General features: G+C 38.8%; 1 protein-coding gene across 1 annotated transcript in view; it reads right to left on the minus strand.

The window, feature by feature from the left end:
• Nucleotides 1–272: 272 nt before the first annotated feature.
• LOC112589500 (uncharacterized) overlaps nucleotides 273–22,387 on the minus strand; it is a gene marked incomplete at its 3' end in the record, with an annotated part of 95,224 nt that continues 73,109 nt past the window's right edge. The window contains exon 4 of the mRNA XM_025303023.1: nucleotides 273–476. Coding sequence (XP_025158808.1) covers nucleotides 273–476 — 204 coding nt within the window. The remainder of the gene's footprint in view (nucleotides 477–22,387) is intronic.

A 22,387-nucleotide genomic window follows, 5' to 3' on the forward strand; every position in this document is an offset into this window, starting at 1 on the left:
CGTATAGACGTTTTCATTTCAATTCTTGACTCAAGCAATTAATTGACGTTGGTAGTCAGTACTGTATTTCTCGGTTCCAAAAACTCGTAATAAAGCAACCTCTTGATATCCCATCAAATGTAGAGCAGAACCTTCTTTCCGAAGCGATTGATCTTTGTGACTGATGTCGATAGTACGCCAGAACTTACCCATAATTTTCTGCATTTCAGATCATCATAGAGTATCCATTTCTTATCGCCCATAACGATTTTCCACAAGAAAGACTTTCGACGCTGCCACTCGTTGATTCGTGTTGGCTTTGTTGAGTTCATGCGGAACCGACCTTCTTTCTTTCTGAATTCTTCCCATCTCATGTGGGCGTTTGGAAATGGTTTATTGCGTTTATTCCCAACTGTTGTGCAAGCTCCTTTTGCGTTTGTGCGGAATTCACAGAGAACAGTTGTTCCAAATAATCGTTGTCGCATTTCCGAGGTCCTCTGTAACGTTGTTTGTCGATCAGACTGAAGTCACCGCTTTTAAATCGCTTAAACCAAAATGCGCACACATCATATACGATACATTTTCGCCGAGAAGGGAACAAGGAGCAAGTTTGCATGTTCTTGTAGCATTTTTCTTCGTTAAAATTCGGAAAGATTATAATGTCGGATATGTACTTTATTTATGACCATTTTTGACTCTACTGAACCGAATACTCTTGAAGGTTATGTTGGGTCTTCCGCTATATTGAATTATTTATTTTTAATAGCTATATGTCAATACTATGTAACCGCGAAAGTGCAAGAAGATCAAGTGATTTTAAAATTAATTTTTTAACTATTTAAAAAAATTTGGACTATTTATTTGTACACCTAATAGATAACAACTGGCAACATCTTAAATGTAACACCCTATATTATAATAAATTGTTTTCTTCGAAATTTGATTAGAAATATAAACTTGAATTCTTTTATATTAAATGGGACAAACACATAAATGTTGACTATTTAACGTGTAAATATATATTTACGAGAGACTTTTAGAGAGACAAAGCGAATTCCCGCTTATTTTTCTTTTTTTTTAATAGAGCAGGTTATAATATTTTTTATTAAAATAGCTCTCGTCAACATTAATAACTTTAATGTTTCACTCGAAATATTTCTTTCTCTTCTGCATTGTTAAAGAGTTATGGAAAAAAATAAATTTTGGAACGTAACTTGGACAGGCTAATGTTAAAAAATATCAAAAAAAAACATAAAATTAAAATAAACGTAAAATGGTTTAAAAATCACTTTATTAAATGTTCAAAATGGTACCTGCAGATTTCTAAATATTGGGTGAGTGCAAAAGTTCGTGCGGAGTTTCAATAGATGGAGTTATAAGCGTCGTAAAGTGTTGTCATTAATACTTCCATCTACATATTATATAACGTTGGAAAGGTGACGTCTTCAGCTGTTATTAAAAAAAGAATCATTTGTTTTCATACAAACTGCTTCGAGAAATATCACTTTAAAAATGAGTATCGATAAGGTGCATTTGCGGCATGTTATGCTTTACGAGTTTCGGAAGGGAATAAACGTTGCCGCAGCCGTAAAAAACATTCAGGATGTTTATCAGGATGAAGCACCAGCTAAACGAACTGTGGAAAAATTTGCTAAATTTTGGCGCGGAGAATTTAACCTTGAAGACGAGCCATGCTCTGGTCGACCTTCTGACATTGATGACGATGTTTTGCGTACTTTAGTGCTTAATAATCCGCGAATTTCAACAGAAGAAGTTGCTACAGCACTAAACGTTGACCGATCAACCGCTTTTCGGCGTTTAAAAAAGATGGGATTCGATTTGAAGCTCGATATATGGGTGCCCCATTTGCTGACCGAGAAGAACAAAATCAAGCGAATTTCTGCAGCCGTTTCTTTACTCGGGCGGCTCAATAACGAGTCGTTTTTGGATCGACTAGTGACGGGCGATGAGAAATGGGTCCTCTACAACAATGTTCAGCGCAAACGGACATGGAAACAATCAGGTGAGTATGGTGACGCAATGCCAAAGGCCAGTTTGCACCCGATGAAAGTGATGCTCTCTGTTTGGTGGGATTGCAAGGGCATAATCTATTTCGAGCTTCTCCCCGCTGGCGAAACGATTGATTCGGACAAGTACTGTCGCCAATTAACCAATCTGAATCGAGAAATAAAAGAGAAACGTCCGATTTTGTCAAATCGCAAGGGAGTCGTCTTTCATCACGACAACGCCAGACCACACGTTTCGAAAAAGACGCTGCGCAAACTGAAGAGCCTGAAATGGGATGTCTTAACGCATCCACCATATTCTACTGATTTCGCACCATCTGACTATCACTTGTTCCGGTCATTGCAAAATTATTTAAATGGAAAAAACTTTGACTCTTTAGAAGCCTTAAAAAACGGCGTCTCTTCGTTCTTCGAATCTAAACCGCGCAGTTTTTATGATCGAGGCATCCGTATGCTGCCAGAACGTTGGGAAAAGATTATAGAAAACGATGGAGAATATATCATTGATTGAATAAAGATTTTTGTTTGCCTAATCACTGTGTGACTTTTACTCACAAACTCCGCACGAACTTTTGCACTCACCCAATATATTTTAATGAATTTACGAATATTGTTTCAGTTATCTGATAAAATTAATAATCGATCTAAAAGTAATATGTGTTCTTATTTTCATATCTTCCTTAGTTATAGAAACAATAACCATTATACTTTATATTTTATACAGTGCCTACCAAATGTCCCAGGCCACCTAAATAATTTTTGAATGATTTGAAATGTAGGATTGAAATTTATAGGGATACAATGGGATCACAAAGTATATTATTTAACCACAAAAACACCCACCACCACATCCCCGGGGGACGGGGAGAGCGGGGAGCCAAAAAATCTGTGTGCGCGTGTGCGCGTGTGCGCGTGTGCGTGTGTGCGTCCGAGCGTGCGAGCGTGTGAGCGTGTGAGCGTGTGTGTGTGTGTGTGTGTGTGTGTGCGCGCGCGTGTGTGTGTGTGTGCGCGCGTGTGTGTGTGTGTGTGTGCGCGCGTGTGTGTGTGTGTGCGCGCGTGCGTGCATGCATGCGTGCATGCGTGCGTGCATGCATACGTGCGCGCGCGTGTGTGTGTTATGTGCGTGTGTGTGTGTCACAAAGATAAGAACCCTATGATTCGTCGGTTTCATAGTATTTAATGACTCCAAACCCTCCTTGTTGTGTGTGTGTCAACAGAGATAAAGACCCCACACACACGCGCGCGCACGCGCACACGAACACACGCACACGCCCACACGCATACGCACACGCTCGCGCGCACACACACACGCACACGCACACACACACGCGCGCACACACACACACATACACTCAGGAACGCGCATGCACGTGTGAAGCCTTATTTTTCTTCTGTTGTCGCCGTGGGCCTTCGCTGTCGCAAAATCTCAATAAAAATGTTCAAATGATTATAACTCTGCGAAAAAGATCGTAGAGGCCTCGCCGACCTCGCGTTGTTTTCGTCTCGGGAAGCCCTTTCGAACGAGCCCTCACTCAACATGCCATTTAAGATTTTTTAGCTCCCCGCTCCCCCCGTCCCCCGGGGTGTCGAGATGGGTGTTTTCGTGGTTAAATAATATTGTGGTTAAATAACATACATTTCCTATAAATTTCCTATAAATTCCTATAAATTTCAATCCTACATTTCAAACCATTCAAAAATTATTTAGGTGGAACTTTTGGTAGGCACTGTATAATAACCTTATGTTTTACATAAAGCCCACAAAAAGAAACTTAATAGCGTTAAATCTGGCGATCTAAATGACCGCCAAAAAAGAATAAATTCACCGCGTCCAATCCATTTGCAAATTTTGCAATTTTATGTCTAAGAATGTACGCGTATTCCCAATAAGTGTGATGGGATAGGATCACTGAAATAGACTATAAAAACGAAAATAGAAATAGAAAACAGTTTTCTAAATATAAAAATGCCAATTTTCGTGGAAATGTTCAACGAACATTTCAGCAGCTTGTCGGTAGTTGCATTAGCATTCATTTAGCGCTAATAACATATCAACATTTTCCTTAAGTTTGCCACTTCAAAGTCTAATCTACGCGAAGGAAATTCGATAACACTAAGAACCTATTTCTCTAGCTAATCTAATCAAACATAAAGTTGATATCTTATAGGAAATTACTTCCTCAATACCAGGTACGTAAATATGAAACCGGAATTTGTATAGAAGTAGTAATTAGTAGTAATCGGACGGAGTCAAGTCTGGTGAGTAAGCCGCATGCGAAAGTATTTCCCAACTAAACCTCAATCGTTTCCTTGACCAGTTTTGCTGTGTGTGATGGTGCATTATCATGAAGCAAAATCACTCTGTGTTGCCTTTTTTGATATTCTGGTCGTTTTTCACGCAAAGCTTGATTCAAATCGATCATTTGTTGTCGGTAGCGTTCAGTATGAACTATTTCGCTAGGTTTTAGCGGCTCATAATAGATCACACCCTTCTGATCCCACTAAACACAGAGCATTGTCTTTCGTCCATAGCGATTTGGCCTTGCAGTCGATGTCGATAGTTCGCCTGGAGTTACCCATGATCTTTTACGCTTAGGATTCTCAAAATATATCCACTTTTCATCGCCAGTCACAATTCGATGGAGAAATGACTTTCTTTTGTACCTGGCGAGCTGCATTTCGCAAGTAGTTTTTCGATTTTCCTGCTGTCTTTCATTCAGTTCATGTGGAACCCATTTTCCCATCTTCTGGACTTTTCCCATAGCTTTCAAACATATGGAGGCGGCTTCTCGTGTCACATTTAATTGATCCGCAAGTTGTTGTTGCGTTTGAGCGTCATCCTCATCCAACAATGCTTGCAATTCGCTGTCTTCAAACTTTTTCGGTGGTCTTCCACATTCTTCGTTTCTCACGTCAAAATCACCACGTTTGAATTTTTTAAACCACTCAAAGCACTGTGATTTACCAAGAGCATGCTCACCATAAGCTTCGACAAGCATTCGATGCGATTCTGCAGCAGTTTTCTTCAAATGGTAACAGAAAATCAATGCCGTCCGCAAATCGTAGCTTCCAGGCACAAAATTCGACATGTTCAACGCTATTACAAACTATGCTGTTGTATGAAACTTGTATTGTTGTGAGATGAAAATCTTTGTCAGATGTCAACAAATGGAAATGGCGCTAATGACTCGGTTTGACGGTAACTACATTGACAGCTAGGGCCATCTATGGGCAAATTCCGGTTTCATATTTACAGACCTGGTATGCCGAAAATGTTTCTAAATAGCTTAGAAATAACATCGAATACGTCTTTAAGTGTATCCGGTAAGTTAAATTAAATTATTTTCCATAATTGAATTTCCTTCTAACAGTATAGAATAAAAAAAATATCTCAAGTAAATGTTATTAATTTTGACGAGAGCTATCTGAAAAAAAATTATACTCTACTCCCGTTCTATTAAAAGGAAAAAAAATGAAGTGTAAGTCCTCTTTTGTCCCTCTACAAAAGTTCCTTACAAATATCTTTTTACACGCGAAATTATCGACCACCATGTGTGTTCCATTTAATGTAAAAAAATTCGAATTTTCTATATACGAGGGTAGTTCCAGAAGTACCTTACCTAACAAAGAAAACACAAAAAATTTAGGAAAAAATATCTTTATTTCTCTACATAGTCCCCTTTTAGCTCAATACACTTTTCCCAGCGATGTTCAATAGCTTTGATACCCTGTTTATAGTGGAAATCGTCGATCTCCTCAAAATAGTCATCAAGCCACCTTGGTCCATTGTTTTGACTGTTCCTCCGTCTCAGCTGTGAAGTGATGGACCCATGTTTCATCCATGGTTATGAATCGACGCAAAAACTCAGCTTTATTGCTGCGAAACTTCGCCAAACATTCGATTGAAACATCCTCACGACGCTGTTTTTGTTTCAATCGCGGCACCCATCTTGCGCACAGCTTTCTCATGTCCATATTTTCAGTCAATATGCGATGTACAGCACTTTTTGAAATGCCTACCATGTCTGCTATCTCGCGCACATTCAGTCGACGGTCATCCAATACCATTTTGTGGATTTTCTTCACTATTTCTGGCGTGGTCACCTCATTTGGTCGACCACTGCGATGTTCGTCTTGGCAGCTCGTACGGCCTCGTTTAGACTCTGCCACCCAATATTTTACTGTTGTAAACGAAGGAGCAGACTCCCCCAGAGTAGAATCTAGTTCCGCTTTGATATTGGTTGGACTGAGGCCTTTCAAATGAAAGTATTGTATCACATAACGATGACCAATTTTTTCCATGTTTACAAATTTACTAAGAGCGTTCACTATTGATGGCTGCCAAACAAATACTAAACAACGTAGCGTCGTCAAACTTCAAACTTAAGCTTTATAAGGTTGGTACTTTCTACCATAGTCATTCTTTTCAAACAATAACCGCTATCTATACTCTCTAAAAGTGAATCAGTGAAACTCATTGTCAATCAGCGATTATGCACTGACAATCAATGCATGATCGCTGATTGACAGTGAGTTTCACTGATTCACTTTTAGAGAGTACGTCAGGTCAGGTACTTTTGGGTCTACCCTCGTATCTTCTATACAGAGTATATAAAAAGTACCGGGTCGGCGAAATATCTCGAAAAATAAGCATTTTAGAAAAAAAATGTTTCAGACAAAAATTGTTCGAATTAATTGTAAGGAAAAAGTGATAAAAAATTGAGGTTTCTATTTAAGAAAATTTAGAAGATATTCGCAAAAAATGAAAATGTTGGTTTTTTTCGAGAGGTTCGTCCCCTAAACCTTGAGATACGCACATAAAAAAAATACATGTCTAATAGTTTTTGTTGCTCTACAACATATCCAAAGCCCATCAAAATCGGTGAGGGACAGTTCCGACCGTTTCCTTGTGAGTGTTCTGTTCGTTATTTAACATTTTTTCGATTATATACACTTGGAGTTGTGCAAAGTTAAACAATAATAAGGTATTTTATTAACGCAGCTTCCTAAGCAGTACTGATACATAACTTCTTTCGAGGTTTCCATTGAAGTTATGTTCGATAAGCTGATATATTGTAACTATACCGTTAATTTATAATTCACGTCACATGCATTGTAGATTTTACTGCAACAGACCATATATGCAGAAAAAATTTTCATTCTGTAGAAATAAATTCTAGAAGTTTATTTTGAATAAATTTTTGAATAAATAAATATATTATATTATAATATATTTCGTTACAAATTTATATAAATATTTAAATTGTTTAAAAAGAAAAAGTGTTTCGTTAGAAATTTATATATTTTGAATAAATATATAAATTTTTAATATGTAAATTTGTGATAAATATAGCCGATATATAGCTTTATCATTAATCTATATTTCACATTACATGTACTGTAAATTTTTAATACTGCAATAGACTATACCATGGTACATATATGCAGGAGAAGTTTTCATTTTATAGAAACAATTCTAGAAGATCATTTTGAATAAATATATAAATATTTTAGATAAATATATAAGTTTGTAACGAAATATATTATAATATATATTTATAATATATATTATAATAGTATATTTATTCAAAATAAACTTCTACAATTGTTTTTACAATATGAAAACTTCTACATAGTCTGTTGCAATAAAACTGAAAATCTACAGTACATGTAATGTGAACTATAAATTAAGGGTAAAACTACAATATATCGACTATATCTATTATAAATTTACATATTACAAATTTATATATTTATTCAAAATTATAAATTTGTAACAAAACACTGTTCCTTTTTAAACAATTTTTCTAAACTATTTTAGAGTAGCGGACCACCTAACCACCTCTGTTCCTCTTCGACCCATTACGCAGCATCCTTACATTTATATACGTAACCTAACGACCTAGTAATAAACGTTACATAATTTTGAGTCGATTAAACACAATCGATTAAACAGCACTTTGACGAATGCATAATCGTTAAGTATTCAATTTTAAGATATTGGTTAGTAACAAAGAACCCGCATAAAATATAAATCGTTATAATATTGTATCTCATTTTCTCCCCTTTACGTAACGCGGCTGGCTTATAAGTAATGTAAGATGTGCTCGCAAAATACCTCGGCCAAAGCTTATAGACCGTTGCCGGGGGATCGATTGACGGTTCCCAAAGCCGATCGCCCGCGACGCATACTTGGCATTTGCGGCTGCCTGTATTAAATCTCATACGCGTCCGAAACTTTCAGTCAATCTGCATGCGATTGCCATTACATCGTAGCCCGCCGGTATTCCCCAATTAAAGCAGGACCACCAACAGAGGCCGCAATTAGCGCGAACCGTGTGCAATTCGCGATCAAGCGAAAAAACACTCCGATAAATGAATGCCGGTCGGATTTTTGTTGCGAACACGCGCATACTATAAGTATACGAGGCGGAAATAAAATCGAAATAATAACATCGGTCGACCGCACGACCGACGCGCTGGCGAATTATTAATTTCTTGCTTCAGCGATGATTACGTCCGCATTCATGCGTGCAATCCGTAACGGAACATGCCGAGGGGAACAATCGCGGATTTTTCGCAATAATACGAGCGATTTTGCATAATGTAACTTGGTGCGCCGGTGAACAGTATTCAACGTTCTCTCGCAATTGTCCGACATAAATCGACTAGGTTTCACTTCGAGATTTAAAAAAGATCGTCCGTTTCAGTCACCTCGAATTCAAAGTGTTCCCCTCGCCTCGCCTTGGAAATATTTACACACACGAGCGTCTCCCAATTATTTAAACACTCGGCTATGTAAATCTCCACGCAATTCCAATATCTCCGGCGGACGCGCGCGAGCTGCTTCGCAGTCATAATTAGTCCATATTAGCGGCGCAATAATAATCCATAATTAATACGTATATCCATGCTGATTATAATACTGCGTGTTATCCGATATGAATAAACGATGTGTCCCACTACGATACATCATCGGGCGGATACGACGGCGATATTAATGAAATAACTAGAGAGCGTAATTTATTTAAAATATACCGACGTCGAGTGGCGTGCAGGCGCGTTATATAACGACCGATGAGCAAGAGGTAAAAAATAAGAGAGAAAGATAAAGAGAAAAGGGTGGAAAGGAAACAGGAAGAGAGAGAAAGGAAGAAAGAAAGAAAGAAAGAGAGAGAGAGAGAGAGAGAGAGAGAGAGAGAGAGAGAGAGACTCGTGAGGACAATTATTAAATAAAGTAATAAATTAAATGACACACGCAAAATTCCTCGCGGAAACTCCACACGCGCTCGATAATTTACGAGCACGTTCCCGCAGAGAATTCAGGGGCACACGCGAGATTCATTCTTCTCGTATCAATTGGCCCGATTACTACGGTCGATATCCTCGATGGAATCTTTTGCGACGCGACGACCGCATTGAGTTATAGCTCACGATTTGATTCGAATCACTCTGTACACGCTGCTATATTCTCGCGGTCAGGCATGAAGGAGGGCGGAGGGGGGGGGAAGGAGCGCGCAGTGCATTTTGCGCAAAGTCGCTTTCGTAAATGTACGATAATTGTAGTAACGGGATAATTAATACGCCTCTGTGTCCTCTCCGAATAAATTACAATCCTCTCCATCAATCGCGTGATTTCGGCAAATTTGGACCTACCCGGAATTTCGGGCGCTTTAAATTTCACGTGTTTAGCAGCGACAATTTTCGCAACTTGCGGTACGTGTACTTAACGATACGAAAAACACAAATGAAAATTACTATAATTATATTTACACAAGGCGCAAATAGCTCAGCTATTTACATGACGCTATTTTTTTATGAAAACTTATTCTTTCTGTTTCAGCAAAAATGTTGAAGTGCAATCGCCATCGCCGGGATACGATCAACCGAGGAAGCGGACTTTAACCTCAGACTTGGCCTCAAGGATATGTTGCGATTGAAAATTGAAAAGTCGCTATAAACAATGATTCCTTTTGACATCTTGGCGAAGCAAATTTCTCAAAATGTTTGTTAGAAATGAGTAACGGGAATGAATTACAAGGCATCTGCCTAATGATGTTGCACTTATTAAATTAATTTTTGTATTTCTCTCTCTCTCTCTCTCTCTCTCTCTCTCTCTCTCTCTCTTTCTCTCTATAGCAGATCCGAACAAATCGAACAAATATTCGATGAAATATTTCCCATTACCACGAAAAGGAAATTCAGAAGTGCCCATTTCTCAAAGTCTATTCAATTTCAGAATTTCATGTATCTACCATTCCAACGTAAAATCGCGTACAAATGAAAAACTGAAGAGAAAGAAAGAGAGTGAGAGAAGGAGGAAGAAGGGGAAGAAGAAAAGAAGAGAAAGCGAGAGAAGGAAAGAGAAATGGAGATAAAAGGAGAGAGGACGATGGAAAAGGAAGAAGACATGAAGGCAAGGAGGAAGGAGAGAGAGAGGGAGAAGGGGGCGGGAAAGAGAGAGCTGCGGTGGCCCTTATCTTTTTTCAATGATCGCAATCGATTGTCGCCTGCGACAAACGAGTCGGCACACGTTTCTCACGCAATCCGGCTCTCCCGGGATGACGATCGCCGAAGTTGATATCTAACCGCTGTCGCCCCTGCGCCCGCCATCGCCGGTGGGTATTTCCCGTTGATATTCCTGCGGATCTTTTCATACGTTCGCGCGCGCGGAAAGCCACAGGCGCGAGAAATGGACGGGAAAATAAAGGGAGGACAGAGGAGAGGTGTCGTAACGATCCACCTGCTCCAGTTCCGGCGGCGCGGAGGCCGCGTGCGACGGAAGGATAATTGCGGCCCGTCTGAAAATCAAAGGGACCTTCTCCCCCCCGCCCGATGTTACTCCGTCTCCTCCCGGCATCTCGTTTTTACGCCTGTCGGGAGAACGTCCCGTTTTTAATCCGCTGGCTGCCATTACACCCGGGACGAGAAAGGGGATTCAGTCGAGGAGCAAGCACGTACTCGGAGGAAAAGAATCTCGCTCGCTCTCCGCCTCTCTCTCTCTCTCTTTCTCTCTCTCTCTCTCTCTCTCTCTCTCTCTCTCTCTCTCTCTCGCACGCGTGCACGTGCTATCTCTCGAGTATCTTCTTCTCTCTTCCTTCCCCGCGCCCTCTGCTCGCCTTTTCCCGTTTCTCCCCTGCACTTTTATCCTCCGTATTCTTCCCGTTCGAACCCTGACAGGCAGGGGCGACAATTAGTCCTCAATTATGAAACCTCCCTCGGCGCGGTAACGCGTGACCCGGAAAGGAAGGGTGGCCCGAGAGTCGCTTAAGGATGTCGCACACGAGTGTGTGGCTGCCACGGTGCGCATACTATGTGTAACCGATCGAATGCATGCACTTTTTGATGCGGCGCCCATGGAGGGTCGTCGATCGCAGGTGATGCATTTTAGCCGCATCCGAAGGGTCGCGCAAAATCTCCTCCGGTTTTTTTGACCGGTGAATAGTTAATGATTCCGTAGTCGCTTATTAAAAGTATCGCCTCTCTCTCTCTCTCTCTCTCTCTCTCTCTTGCTCTCCCCCCTCTCCCCTTCCCTCCTTCTCTCTCTCTTTCTCTCTTTCTATCTCTCTGCCCTGTAATATTAGATCTGCTAGTTTCATCTCAAATTTAAAAAATATGCTCTCTGTTCTTTCTAAATCTAGCAAGTTAATGTTACGCAAAATAATTTTCAAGAATTATATCTTTATTTCTTTTATTTTCCATATACAGGATGTTCGGAATCTTTTGGAAACGAAAAATTGTGAAGATTAATCAGATCAAACTCAGAAAAGAAGTGTATCATTTTGCAAAAATCGCAATAGTTATAAAGTTATTGATGATTGAAAATTACCACATCTACAGGCTCTTTTAATTAATAACTTGAAAATTTGCCTACTTATTTGCAAAATAGTAAAGGATTAGTAAAGGAATAGCAAAGGATTTTTTTTTCAGAATGACTTAACCTACAATTATATGACGGCCATTGTGTCTAGCGATAGATACGAGTATATTGAACTTTGAACCTTGTCGCACAATAGCTGTCATATAATTGTAGGTTAGGTCATTCTGAACAAAAAGTCCTTTACCATTTTGCAAATAAGTACGTAATATAGTAAGTATAAGTAAGTGAATTTTCAAATTAACAATTAAAAGAGCTTCTAGATGTAGTCATTTTCAATTATTAATTCAATTTTTGCAAAGTAATACTTGACTTTTCTTCTCAGTTTGATCTGATTAATCTTCACAATTTTTCCTTTCCAAAAGATCCCGAACACCCTGTATATGTATGTATATTTTTATTGTTACTTCTTAATATTTTATTTTTATATAATTCAATATAAACTTAGTCAGCGCTTTAGGGATCGTAGCTCCAGAGTACAACTAAACTGATATCTCTCTCTCTCTCTCTCTCTCTCTCTCTCTCTCTCTCTCTTCTGTGTCTCTAAATAGCCAAATCATGTCTCTCTCGTTAATTATCAAATAGACGCGAAAAATTCGCTTGCACTCGACCGAGGAATATTCCGCGTTGTTCCCTTGCGGTCTTGAAATTTATTTCGCAAGAGACACGAGATATTCCGCCCGGCGACTGGAGAATTCATGTCTCGGCATCTTCGTTGGAGGGACAAGCAGCGAGAAAAAATGCGTGGAAATAAAAGGAAGCACAGTCTCGCGCCGCGCGACGGTGCTTTTCACGCACATTCCTGGCTTCTCGGACGCAAGTGATCTCGTTCTCGGATGAAAGAGAGAACGAGATGCTTTTTCTTCGCCCACGATTCTCCGCGCGATTTAGTTCGGAGAATCGTGGGGAACAGCGGGGCGTGTCTCGCTATCTCAAGATCCTCTGTGGTGTTGGCGATCTCGAATACCGACGCAGTTCAATCTGCGAGTTATCGCGGGAGTTTGACACATGCACGCGTCGGCGGCAGCGCAGGGCTGCTCTGCAAACATCGCCGAGAGCTACCTGCGCAAGCACCTGCATTCGCAGGCACGTGCATAATATCGGGTAAGAATGCTAGTGTGAGCATAAACGTACCAGCCAGCTCGACCACGCCGCATTGTTGCGGCGTTAAACTTTAATCCGGCCTCCGTGCATCGCGTTGCAACGATTCGGTCGAGACGCATCCCAGAATGCATCTCGGATAATATAACGGCGCATGGCGTGACGCGTGCAAGTGGAAAGTGGCGAACAAAGACAAGAGTAGAGCAAGAGAGAGGCGGGAGGGAAGGAGGGCAGGAGGAGGAATAAGAAAGAGAAGAGAGCGAGCCGCTCGATGAAAGGGAGTGAGGGAGAGGAAAGAAGAAATTAGGGCAAACTGGGCCACATATTCGTTTGTTTAGTAAAGGAGTTGCGCTATTTTGGAAACCTGAATGCGAACGGCAATTTTCCACGCTAGGCTGTGCAAAATGACTTAGGGCGATAAATAAAAAAAGGAAACGGCGTCAAGAAGGGCGTTTTCCTGTCTAAGAATGTTCAAACAACAATTTCTTCTTTTTGAGCTGTATAATCATTAGAAATATCAAAAGTAACCATTAGGTGAGAGAAAATTTGTTCCATAAAACCAAAATTAATTATTAGTCTAAGTGTATCATTATACAGAGTGTATAAAAAGTATCGAGACGGCGAAATGTCTCGAAAACTAAACATTTTAGAAAAAATGTTTCAGACAAAAGTTGTATAGTTTTAAGGGGGACATAAAACAACTATATCATTTTGTTTGTAGATGACGCCACTTTCGAGATATTCACTAATCATTACTTTCCTTAAATGGAAATTTTGTACTATAACATTTTCTTCTACCAATTAATTTTAGCAATTTTTGTCTAAAACATTTTTTTTCTAAAATGCTTAGTTTTCGAGATATTTCGCCGTCCCGATACTTTTTATACACTCTATTTATGTTCTCTTTGTGATTAATAAATGGACTAATAAAATATTTTCACTTATTATACTTCTCTCTGCCATCATATAACGTCATTTTAGACTACAATGTGTATTGTTCTCAAGGTGAATACAGATTATAGTGAAAAAATTAATTTTTTATTACTCTTGACACATAGGTGCCAATAACAAACAGGTGATCACTATTAGTTGCCTACAGACTTCACATCGCCTCCACACCGCATCAAGATTGTGATCATTTTAGAGGTTATAATTTCTTTTTTCATTTTTTGTTTTGCTTTTTTTATATAAGGTTTTTTGTAAGATTTTGTCTTTATTTTTTTTTAGACATGTTAAAGACTATGATCGTAATTTTCAAACATCTTCTAAAAATGATTGCTCAGTATGATTCTCCTCCCTTGTCTTTATCTATCCAGTAAGTAATGGGCAACATCGTCTGTAATAATACGATACGATAATAATAATATGTATGTTCAGAATCTCTTGATGGTCTAAAATGATGTTAATATGATGGCGAAGAGAAATATAATGAGCAGAAATATTTTATTAGTCCATTTATTAGCCGTAAAAGGAATTGAAATACTATAGATATACCTATATATAGAAAAACAATGATATATCTAGACTAATAATTAATTGTGGCCTTATAGATCGAACTTTTCTTCACCTAGTGGTTGTTTTTAACACTTCTGACACTCCTAATGATTGTGCAATGCAAAAAAAATTTGTTTTTTGAAAACCTGCAAGGACAGAAAAACGTCCTTATTGATCCTCTTCTGCCGTTCCTCATCAAGCCGTACGCTAGTCTCGCGAAAGTTCTCCGAATAAATCGCGGAACTTCGAGAAGGCATTATGTTGACGTCAGAAGTGGCGACACCTGTCAGATTTTTTTGCGACCGTGATATAAACACAACGCAGAGAGTGGTGTAATTTTCAAATCACCCGGTCGCTTTTCCGCAGTCATATGTGTGAAAACGACGGCTCCTGAAAATATCCGTTTGGCTCGTTACTACAACCCCCCCCCCCCACTGCTTTAAAAAATAATGGCCTCAGGCCTGCGTATTCCGAGAACAACGCGAAATATCTGTTAACCCTTTGAAACATGAATTTTTCTATGCAATAATAAAAGAAACTGATTATATATATAGGGGTTTCCTGGGCCGCTGATTACGAATCTGGAATCAAAATTTTAAAATTCAAAATGGCAGATTTAATATGGCGACTTCAAATAGCTAACTTTGATATGATATTATGGATATGTATCAAACTCGGTATATATATGTTTTTTCGATCATAGATGACAAATACAAAGTCGAAATTAAAAAATTAAAAATGGCGGATCCAATAACGACTTCAAACGGTTAACTTTGATTTGATATTATGGATTTTAATTTCGGAAATCTGATAATAAATTCGTGATTAGCGACATAAAAAACCTCCATGTATCTATTTCTGTCGAAATCGAAGGATTTTGAACAGTTTTGTCCACCATATTGGATCCGTCATTTTGAATTTCGAAATCTGACCGCGGATTCGTAATCGGCGACCTCAAAAACGAAAAAAGAATAAGTTTCGTTACGATTGTTTTTATAGATCACCTCGTTAAATGAATTTTTACTGAAAAATATATAATTTTATGCAATTTGTTTATTTACAGGATGCTTAAATTTAAAAAAAGATTGACATTTTACATTTTTAGCACATATATTAATACCTAACATATCTTAAAAGTGAAAAATATTCGGACGAAAATATCAAAAAGATAACTTAAATAATTAAAAATGAAGAAAGAAAAGGTGGGATTGTGGGATCCCACCATGCTTCAAAGGCTTAATAACACGATAAACTCTGTGGTCTCATCGCCCGACCCGCGCTCCGTACGATCCACGACTAAAAAAGTGACTTCATTTTCGTGCTCGCAAGCCGGTGCATCGTCCTCTTAAGCGGTTTGATAAACTTCGCTCTATTACAGGCCTCGGGAAGAGCCGGAGCGCCGCCGCGTCTTCACCGATATCGATAACTCGGGCGAGCGTCCGCCCTCGTTCATGGACGATATTAGAGTTCGCGGATTATATTGGGCGTTACACGGGGATGCTCCACATTACACGACAGTCGAGAGTCGTGGATATGAGAGGAAGAGAGGGGCAGAGGACGTCGGAAAATGATATAAGATGAAATTAATGGCTGCTCGTGTTTCGTGACACCTACCTAGGTAGAGAGTCGTCCTGTTTCTTAAGCCTTAAACCTAGAACGTCATTTCTGCTCTATTAATCGCGTAACCGCGTGAAAATAACTCACTACCGAAATATCTCTCTCATCCCCCTCCTCTCTCCCTCCCTCCGTCACTCCCTCCCTCTCCCTCTCTCTCTCTCTCTCCTCCCCCCTCTTTCTCTCTCTCTCTCTTTCTCTCTCTCTCGCTATCTCTCACTACATTCTCTCCCCCGTCTATATATAATATGTAATTACAGATGTTCACGCATGAGCGGCGAATTCCAACGTATGCAGGGGCGTTATAAATAATTCCGATGATTGCATGTTTAATCATAAAACGCCCACGCAGAGCTATTACCGGTTAATATTAACACGTCTGGCGGCTCTGACGGCTATAATCGTCACGCCATTTCGTATCTTGGTCGGAATCGTGTTAACGTCATGTTGCATACAGCCGCGCGTTAATAAAGGGCTGTAATTAGCGTAAGAATCAGAGAGCCTCGTAATCGCGGCGTTAGGAGCACTGCAACTGGCAACATTAACGATACTTCTACTCAACTTAAATCGCCCTGACATAAATTAAAGAGAAGAAGAGAGGGAGAGAAAGAGAGAGAGAGAGAGAGAGAGAGAGAGAGAGAGAGAGAGAGAGAGAAGTAGAAATGCTCGTATTTATGCAAAAAAATAAACGACTACGAACGATAAAACGAGTAATACGAGCGATTGTTTCAACGAGAGTATTATGTTGGTACATTTAATATACTGAAGAAATACACTAATCGCGAATATTAGTGAGTAGTAGTAGAGTCTCAAGGAGAATTCACACCTGGGCAAAAAAGCAGAAAGGCAGCAGTCAGTCACAAATGGCGCTGATAGTCTGTCCTTCTCTTCTGTCTCTCTTTCTCAAGAGAAGGACAGTCTATCAGCGCGAGTTCTGATTGGCTGCTGCCCTTCTACTTTCTGCTTTTCTGCCCAAGTGTGAATCCTCCCTAATATCGGCAGTGATAGTCGGCGCTGTTTCGACGATATTTCTGCGAATCGAGCGTGAGTGTTAAGCAGTACGCAAGTATCGGCCGAAATGCAAAGGTAGATAGGTGGTGGTGGATAATTAAGTATCGATTTCGCATTAGAACGCGCCAAGATAGACGGCTATTCATTAACGTGTTATAACGGGCGTCGTCGCTCGCCCTCATTGGTCGATCCATTAAAATCCAAGACCGAGCCGAGAGAGCCGAGAAACCTCCCGGTATATTACGCGCTGCCATCTCCTTTCCGCCCTATCGCCGTCCGCCCTTGTCTTCGTCTTCCTTTGAGATCGTCGAGACCGATTGTTCCATCTAGAAGATGATCCCGTGCGATCGTGTCGTCGGCAACAAACTTTCCGAAGGAATGAGAAGGAGCCGGAGACGCAGGGGTTTCGTTCTCTCATTAAGTTGGCAATTCTAATCGATTCGATAGAATTGCTCGGTAAAAATTTCGACGGCACAAAGTGGAATCTCGATTTTAGGAAATATTTCGTGGAGGACGTTCCGAGTGGAATATTTCTTGGGTTATCTAATTGGGAAGCCTGGTCTTTGTAGTTGCATAATATTAAATACACATAATGGCACGAGGACGGAAATAAAAGTAGTAAATAATAGAGAAAAATAGGGACAGCAGTAGTAATCGACGACAAAGGGAAATACAAAACTAAATAAATAGGTTCGAGATGATGAATTTATGCAAAATATATTGTAGGCCTGATAATCGTAACTGTGCTTTCACTTAAAAGCGTTGTGAAAAGGAAGGATAATAATGCATATTATCTATTATTATCAATATATATATTGCTTACAACCAACCAATAACGACAAGGTTACCACCCACCTCTCGTTTGTTTTTTTTTTCGAACACCGCCTAGCGATTCGGTCTTTAAATACACATTGCACTCACATTTGTATCGTGCAACCGCGCGAAATTCGAAAGTAACGTCTTGCTATAAATTATAAATTGACGGATGAATAAATACATATACAATAAATAGAACAAATAGACACAAACGAACATATAAATAATAAATAGATAAGCGTAATGCCTCAGATTATCCGATTCTAAATAGGAAATTCAAAATGTTTCCGATATTTTCTCTAGTCTTTGTTTTATATCCAAATATAATTTTTGTACAAAATATAAAGTTTAAATGCAATAGTTTGTGTAAAAATAATATTCCCTTTTTGATATCGACGTTACCGACAGAGAAGGTAACTTCCCGCAGTGCTTGCATGTCAATTTTAGACAGAGACCCCATATTTAGGATAAGAGTGACATTTCCAATCGTAATCAATTATCAACTAATTACAAAATAAAGAACCCTGCACATTTTATGTGAAAAAAAATTACTCCGGTCAAATTAGTTGAGATTATGAAAATGTTGTAATTTAGGTGGTGCTGATCAAAAGTTTTGTTTAACAAAAAATCCGAAAATCAAAATTATAAAAAATACGATGGCTTAAAGTGAGTGTTATTGGAGTTTAAGAAATGCCTATTTCTGAATACACGCAGGGATCAGAAACACTGAATGTGTGTCACGCAGAGATCAGGACCCCGTGGTTCGTCACTTCCATAGTCTTTAATGATTCCAAACTCTCTCTGTTGCGCGTGTGTGTGTGTGTGTGTGTGCGCACACACATACACACACACACACGCGCGCGCGCGCGCGCGCGCGCGACAGAGAGGGTTTGGAATCATTAAAGACTATGGAAGTGACGACCCGCGGGGCATGTGCGTGTGCGTGTATGTGTCTGTGTGTGTGTGTGTGTGTGTGTGTGTGTGTGTGTGTGTGTGTCACGCAATTAGATAAGACACTGGCAACATGAAGCACATGGTTCTTAGGCTATGCAAAACACCAACAAATTATTAAATATCCAAGTACAGTTATATTAAATTATATTCTTGATGCTGCATATAGATGTGAACATGATAATGTAAACATAATTATTGACGTAAAAGAAAATTGTCATCTTCAAAATAACTAGGACTAGTAAGACTATGTGTGGGACAAATAAGAGAACTAATATTTTATATACTAACTACACCGCGATAATGACTACACATACATACACACACACACACACATACGCACGACAGACAGGGTTTGGAGTCATTAAATACTATAGAAGTGACGATCCACGGGGTCCTGATCTCTGCGTGACATACACACACACACATACACATACGACGCACACACGCGCGCGCGAGCACCAAATATATTTATTTTTCAAACATTTATATATTAATTTAATTTGTGTATTCAGAGAAACCGGCATTTCTTAAACTCCAATAGCACTCACTTTAAGCCATCGTATCTTTTACAATTTTGATTTTGAGAGTTTTTGCCAAAGGAAACTTTTAATCAGCACCACCTAAACCACAACATTTTCATAATCTCAGCTAATTTGACCGAAGTAACATTCATATAAAATGTGCGGGGTCCTTTGGAAATTCTAAATAAAGGATATATTATATCTGGAAAATTATTAATCAGTTGTATAATCCCAAGATAAATTTTGGCATTTTTTATGAAAAACACATTATATCGAAAAATTTCTATACGGAGTAGAAAGAGTAAGCGAACTCTATCGATTGATAAAGAAAGTCACCGCTGAAATTAAGATCTAGAGGTTTCGAGATACATCATATCGATCTCTCTAAAGTTAACCACCTCGGCTCAAAGGAACACTCCTCCCTCGAGAGTAATTGGCATAGTTACAAAAGCACTCGGTTTACATTACGAACTCGAAATCCTCGAGCTGACTCGAATTGAAAAATCAAAGGTTCTGACGTCTGCAACTCTTAAGTCATCGTTTCCTCGCTTCTTCTTTCCTCTTTTTCTCACTTATACCGGTTGTCCCGTATATCTTAATTAATTGAAATAATATACCGAAGTCATTTTGAACACCTTTCAAGAAAAAATTTCTATATGAAAGACAAACTTTTTATCTTCCTGTTTGTTCTTCAAACATATGTAATATTTTACATTTAGAACCATTTGAAAAAATCATATTGTGATAGGTCTTTAAATTTCTTCCAACTACTGACTATAAAATGACGCAAATATTATGTTGGTGCAAAAATAATTGCGGTTTTTATCATTTTAAATTTGGCGCCGATTTTTCTACCGTTATCTTTTCCAAAATTCTATTTTGTAGGAATAAACAAACTTGTTTCCCGTTGGGAGAAATGTGTGCAGACCAATGGTCTTTATTTTGATTAATAAATATAAATTTTAACTGAAATATGCGTCTTTATATTCGATACGCAAAAATTTCTTTTACACAAACCTAATACAAACGTATTATTCCATTCAAAGGTATGACTTTCACCTTGAAATCTTCCAAACGACTGATTTTCAGAAAAAAAACTTTTCCTGTTACCATAACCCTTTGTGCAACTTTCTCCTCAGACATGTTTTCCTTTTATGAAACACAACAGATATATCTAGGCTATATAATATAATAGTCAATACATACGAAATATCTTACATAGTGAAGGCAATCAACAATTAATGCACTACTGATTATATTTTTTTCATCTATTCGGTTGCTCGGAAAGTAATTTCGGTTTTTTGCATGAAAATGAAAGACGATATTTTTAATAGAAAGAGGTTGTATTCTGTTAAGTATTGACTATTTTGTTCTAACACCTTTTTTGCCATTTTTATTAGGTAATAACATGATTCCACGCTCGTAGAATTTCTGATCCTTATTGGCAAAAAAATTGAATTAAGTGACTTTGGCATCTTCATTTGAATCGAAATTTTTATCATCCAAAAGAATTTTGCACTAACTGAAACAAGTGACAATCTGATAGTGCCAGATCAGGTGAATATAGTGGATGCGGTAGCATGTCCCATCCAAGTGCTAACAGCTTCTGGCGAGTCATTAAACTTGTCTGAAATCTGGCGTTGTCATAATGAAACACATCTTTTCTGTTCGCCAATTCCGGTCTCTTCCGCTTGAAGTCATGGAATTCTGCACAGAATCATTCAATTTGTCCAATTGATGACATTCGAATCAATCGTTTGGTTGTTTGATAGCAGCTGAAAAAAACCATTCTTTTCCAATCCCACCAAACAGAGAGTATCACTTTCTTTTGATGGGTATCAGTTTTCGATGTGCTTGGAGCTAATTTATCACGTCTGTTCCATGATTTTTTGCGTTTAATATTGTTGTACACAATCCATTTTCCACTTCCAGTTATGAATCGCTTCAGAAATGGGTCGTTTTCTTCACGTTTCAATAGCAAGTCGTAGATGGTAATACGAATCAAACCTCTTTCTTTGAAAACATGCGTTTGAGAATTCAAATATCAAACTTTGAAATGAAACCAAGTTGTTTCAAATGCTCATGCACGGTCGAATTCGATAAATTCAATCTCTCAGCAATTTCTCGTGTTGTTAAATAACGATTTGCGTCCACCAATGCCTTTATTTGGTCTTCATCAGCCTCAACCTGGCCTTCCAAAACATGGTGCATCTTTGAGGTTGAAATTCCTAGAACGAAATTTCGAAAACCAATTCTAACCCTGGTATTCAGTCAACACATACTCTTTATATGCGATATTCCATTTTTTTCTTACTTGCACTGCATTTGTGCCTTTACGGTAATAAAAAAGCAAAATATGACGAAAATGCTCACCTTGATTTTCCATTTTTGATACGACGCCAAACAAAAACAACTTGACAGATTCCAAATCAACTTTTTTCAAATAAAGGTTGAAATGTGCGTTGTAAAAATGTAAAATGATTTTCTGGTTTAGAATGAGGTTAACTGCTTAAAAAGGTAACTAATACCATCTATTTGGAAAAACCTAAATTATTTTCCGGATAACCCAATAGTTTTATATTTTACACACAATTTTCGTACGAACCCTCAACGAACGTCATTGGAGAAAAAGAGAGAGAAAGAAGGAAGAAAGAAGAATAGAGAAGAAGGGTAAGAGGGAAAAAGATAAAGAGAGGGGAAGGGAAAAAAATAACGAGTGTTTCCAATTATGTTAGCTTTCAGCCGAGAATCTAATAATCGCGTCGGCTTTCGTTCTTTTGGGCGAGGATCTGAGAAAAAAATATTCTTTAGCTCGCGATGTAAAAGCGACTGACGTCGCGCAATGTAACCGGCTTCCGCGAAGGAAACCGCGAGGTCTTTTACACCGTACTTCCGGGAAACTGCACCAAGTCGCGGATTTTGTAGGGCAGCACACTTCATTCCCGGAAGGGTGTTTCAATATTTACGCGCTCGCAGAAGTAGCCACGGGATAG

This window comes from Harpegnathos saltator, unplaced genomic scaffold (genome assembly GCF_003227715.2).
Source record: "Harpegnathos saltator strain DR-91 unplaced genomic scaffold, Hsal_v8.6 scaffold528, whole genome shotgun sequence".
NCBI classification, from domain to species: Eukaryota; Metazoa; Arthropoda; class Insecta; order Hymenoptera; family Formicidae; genus Harpegnathos; species Harpegnathos saltator.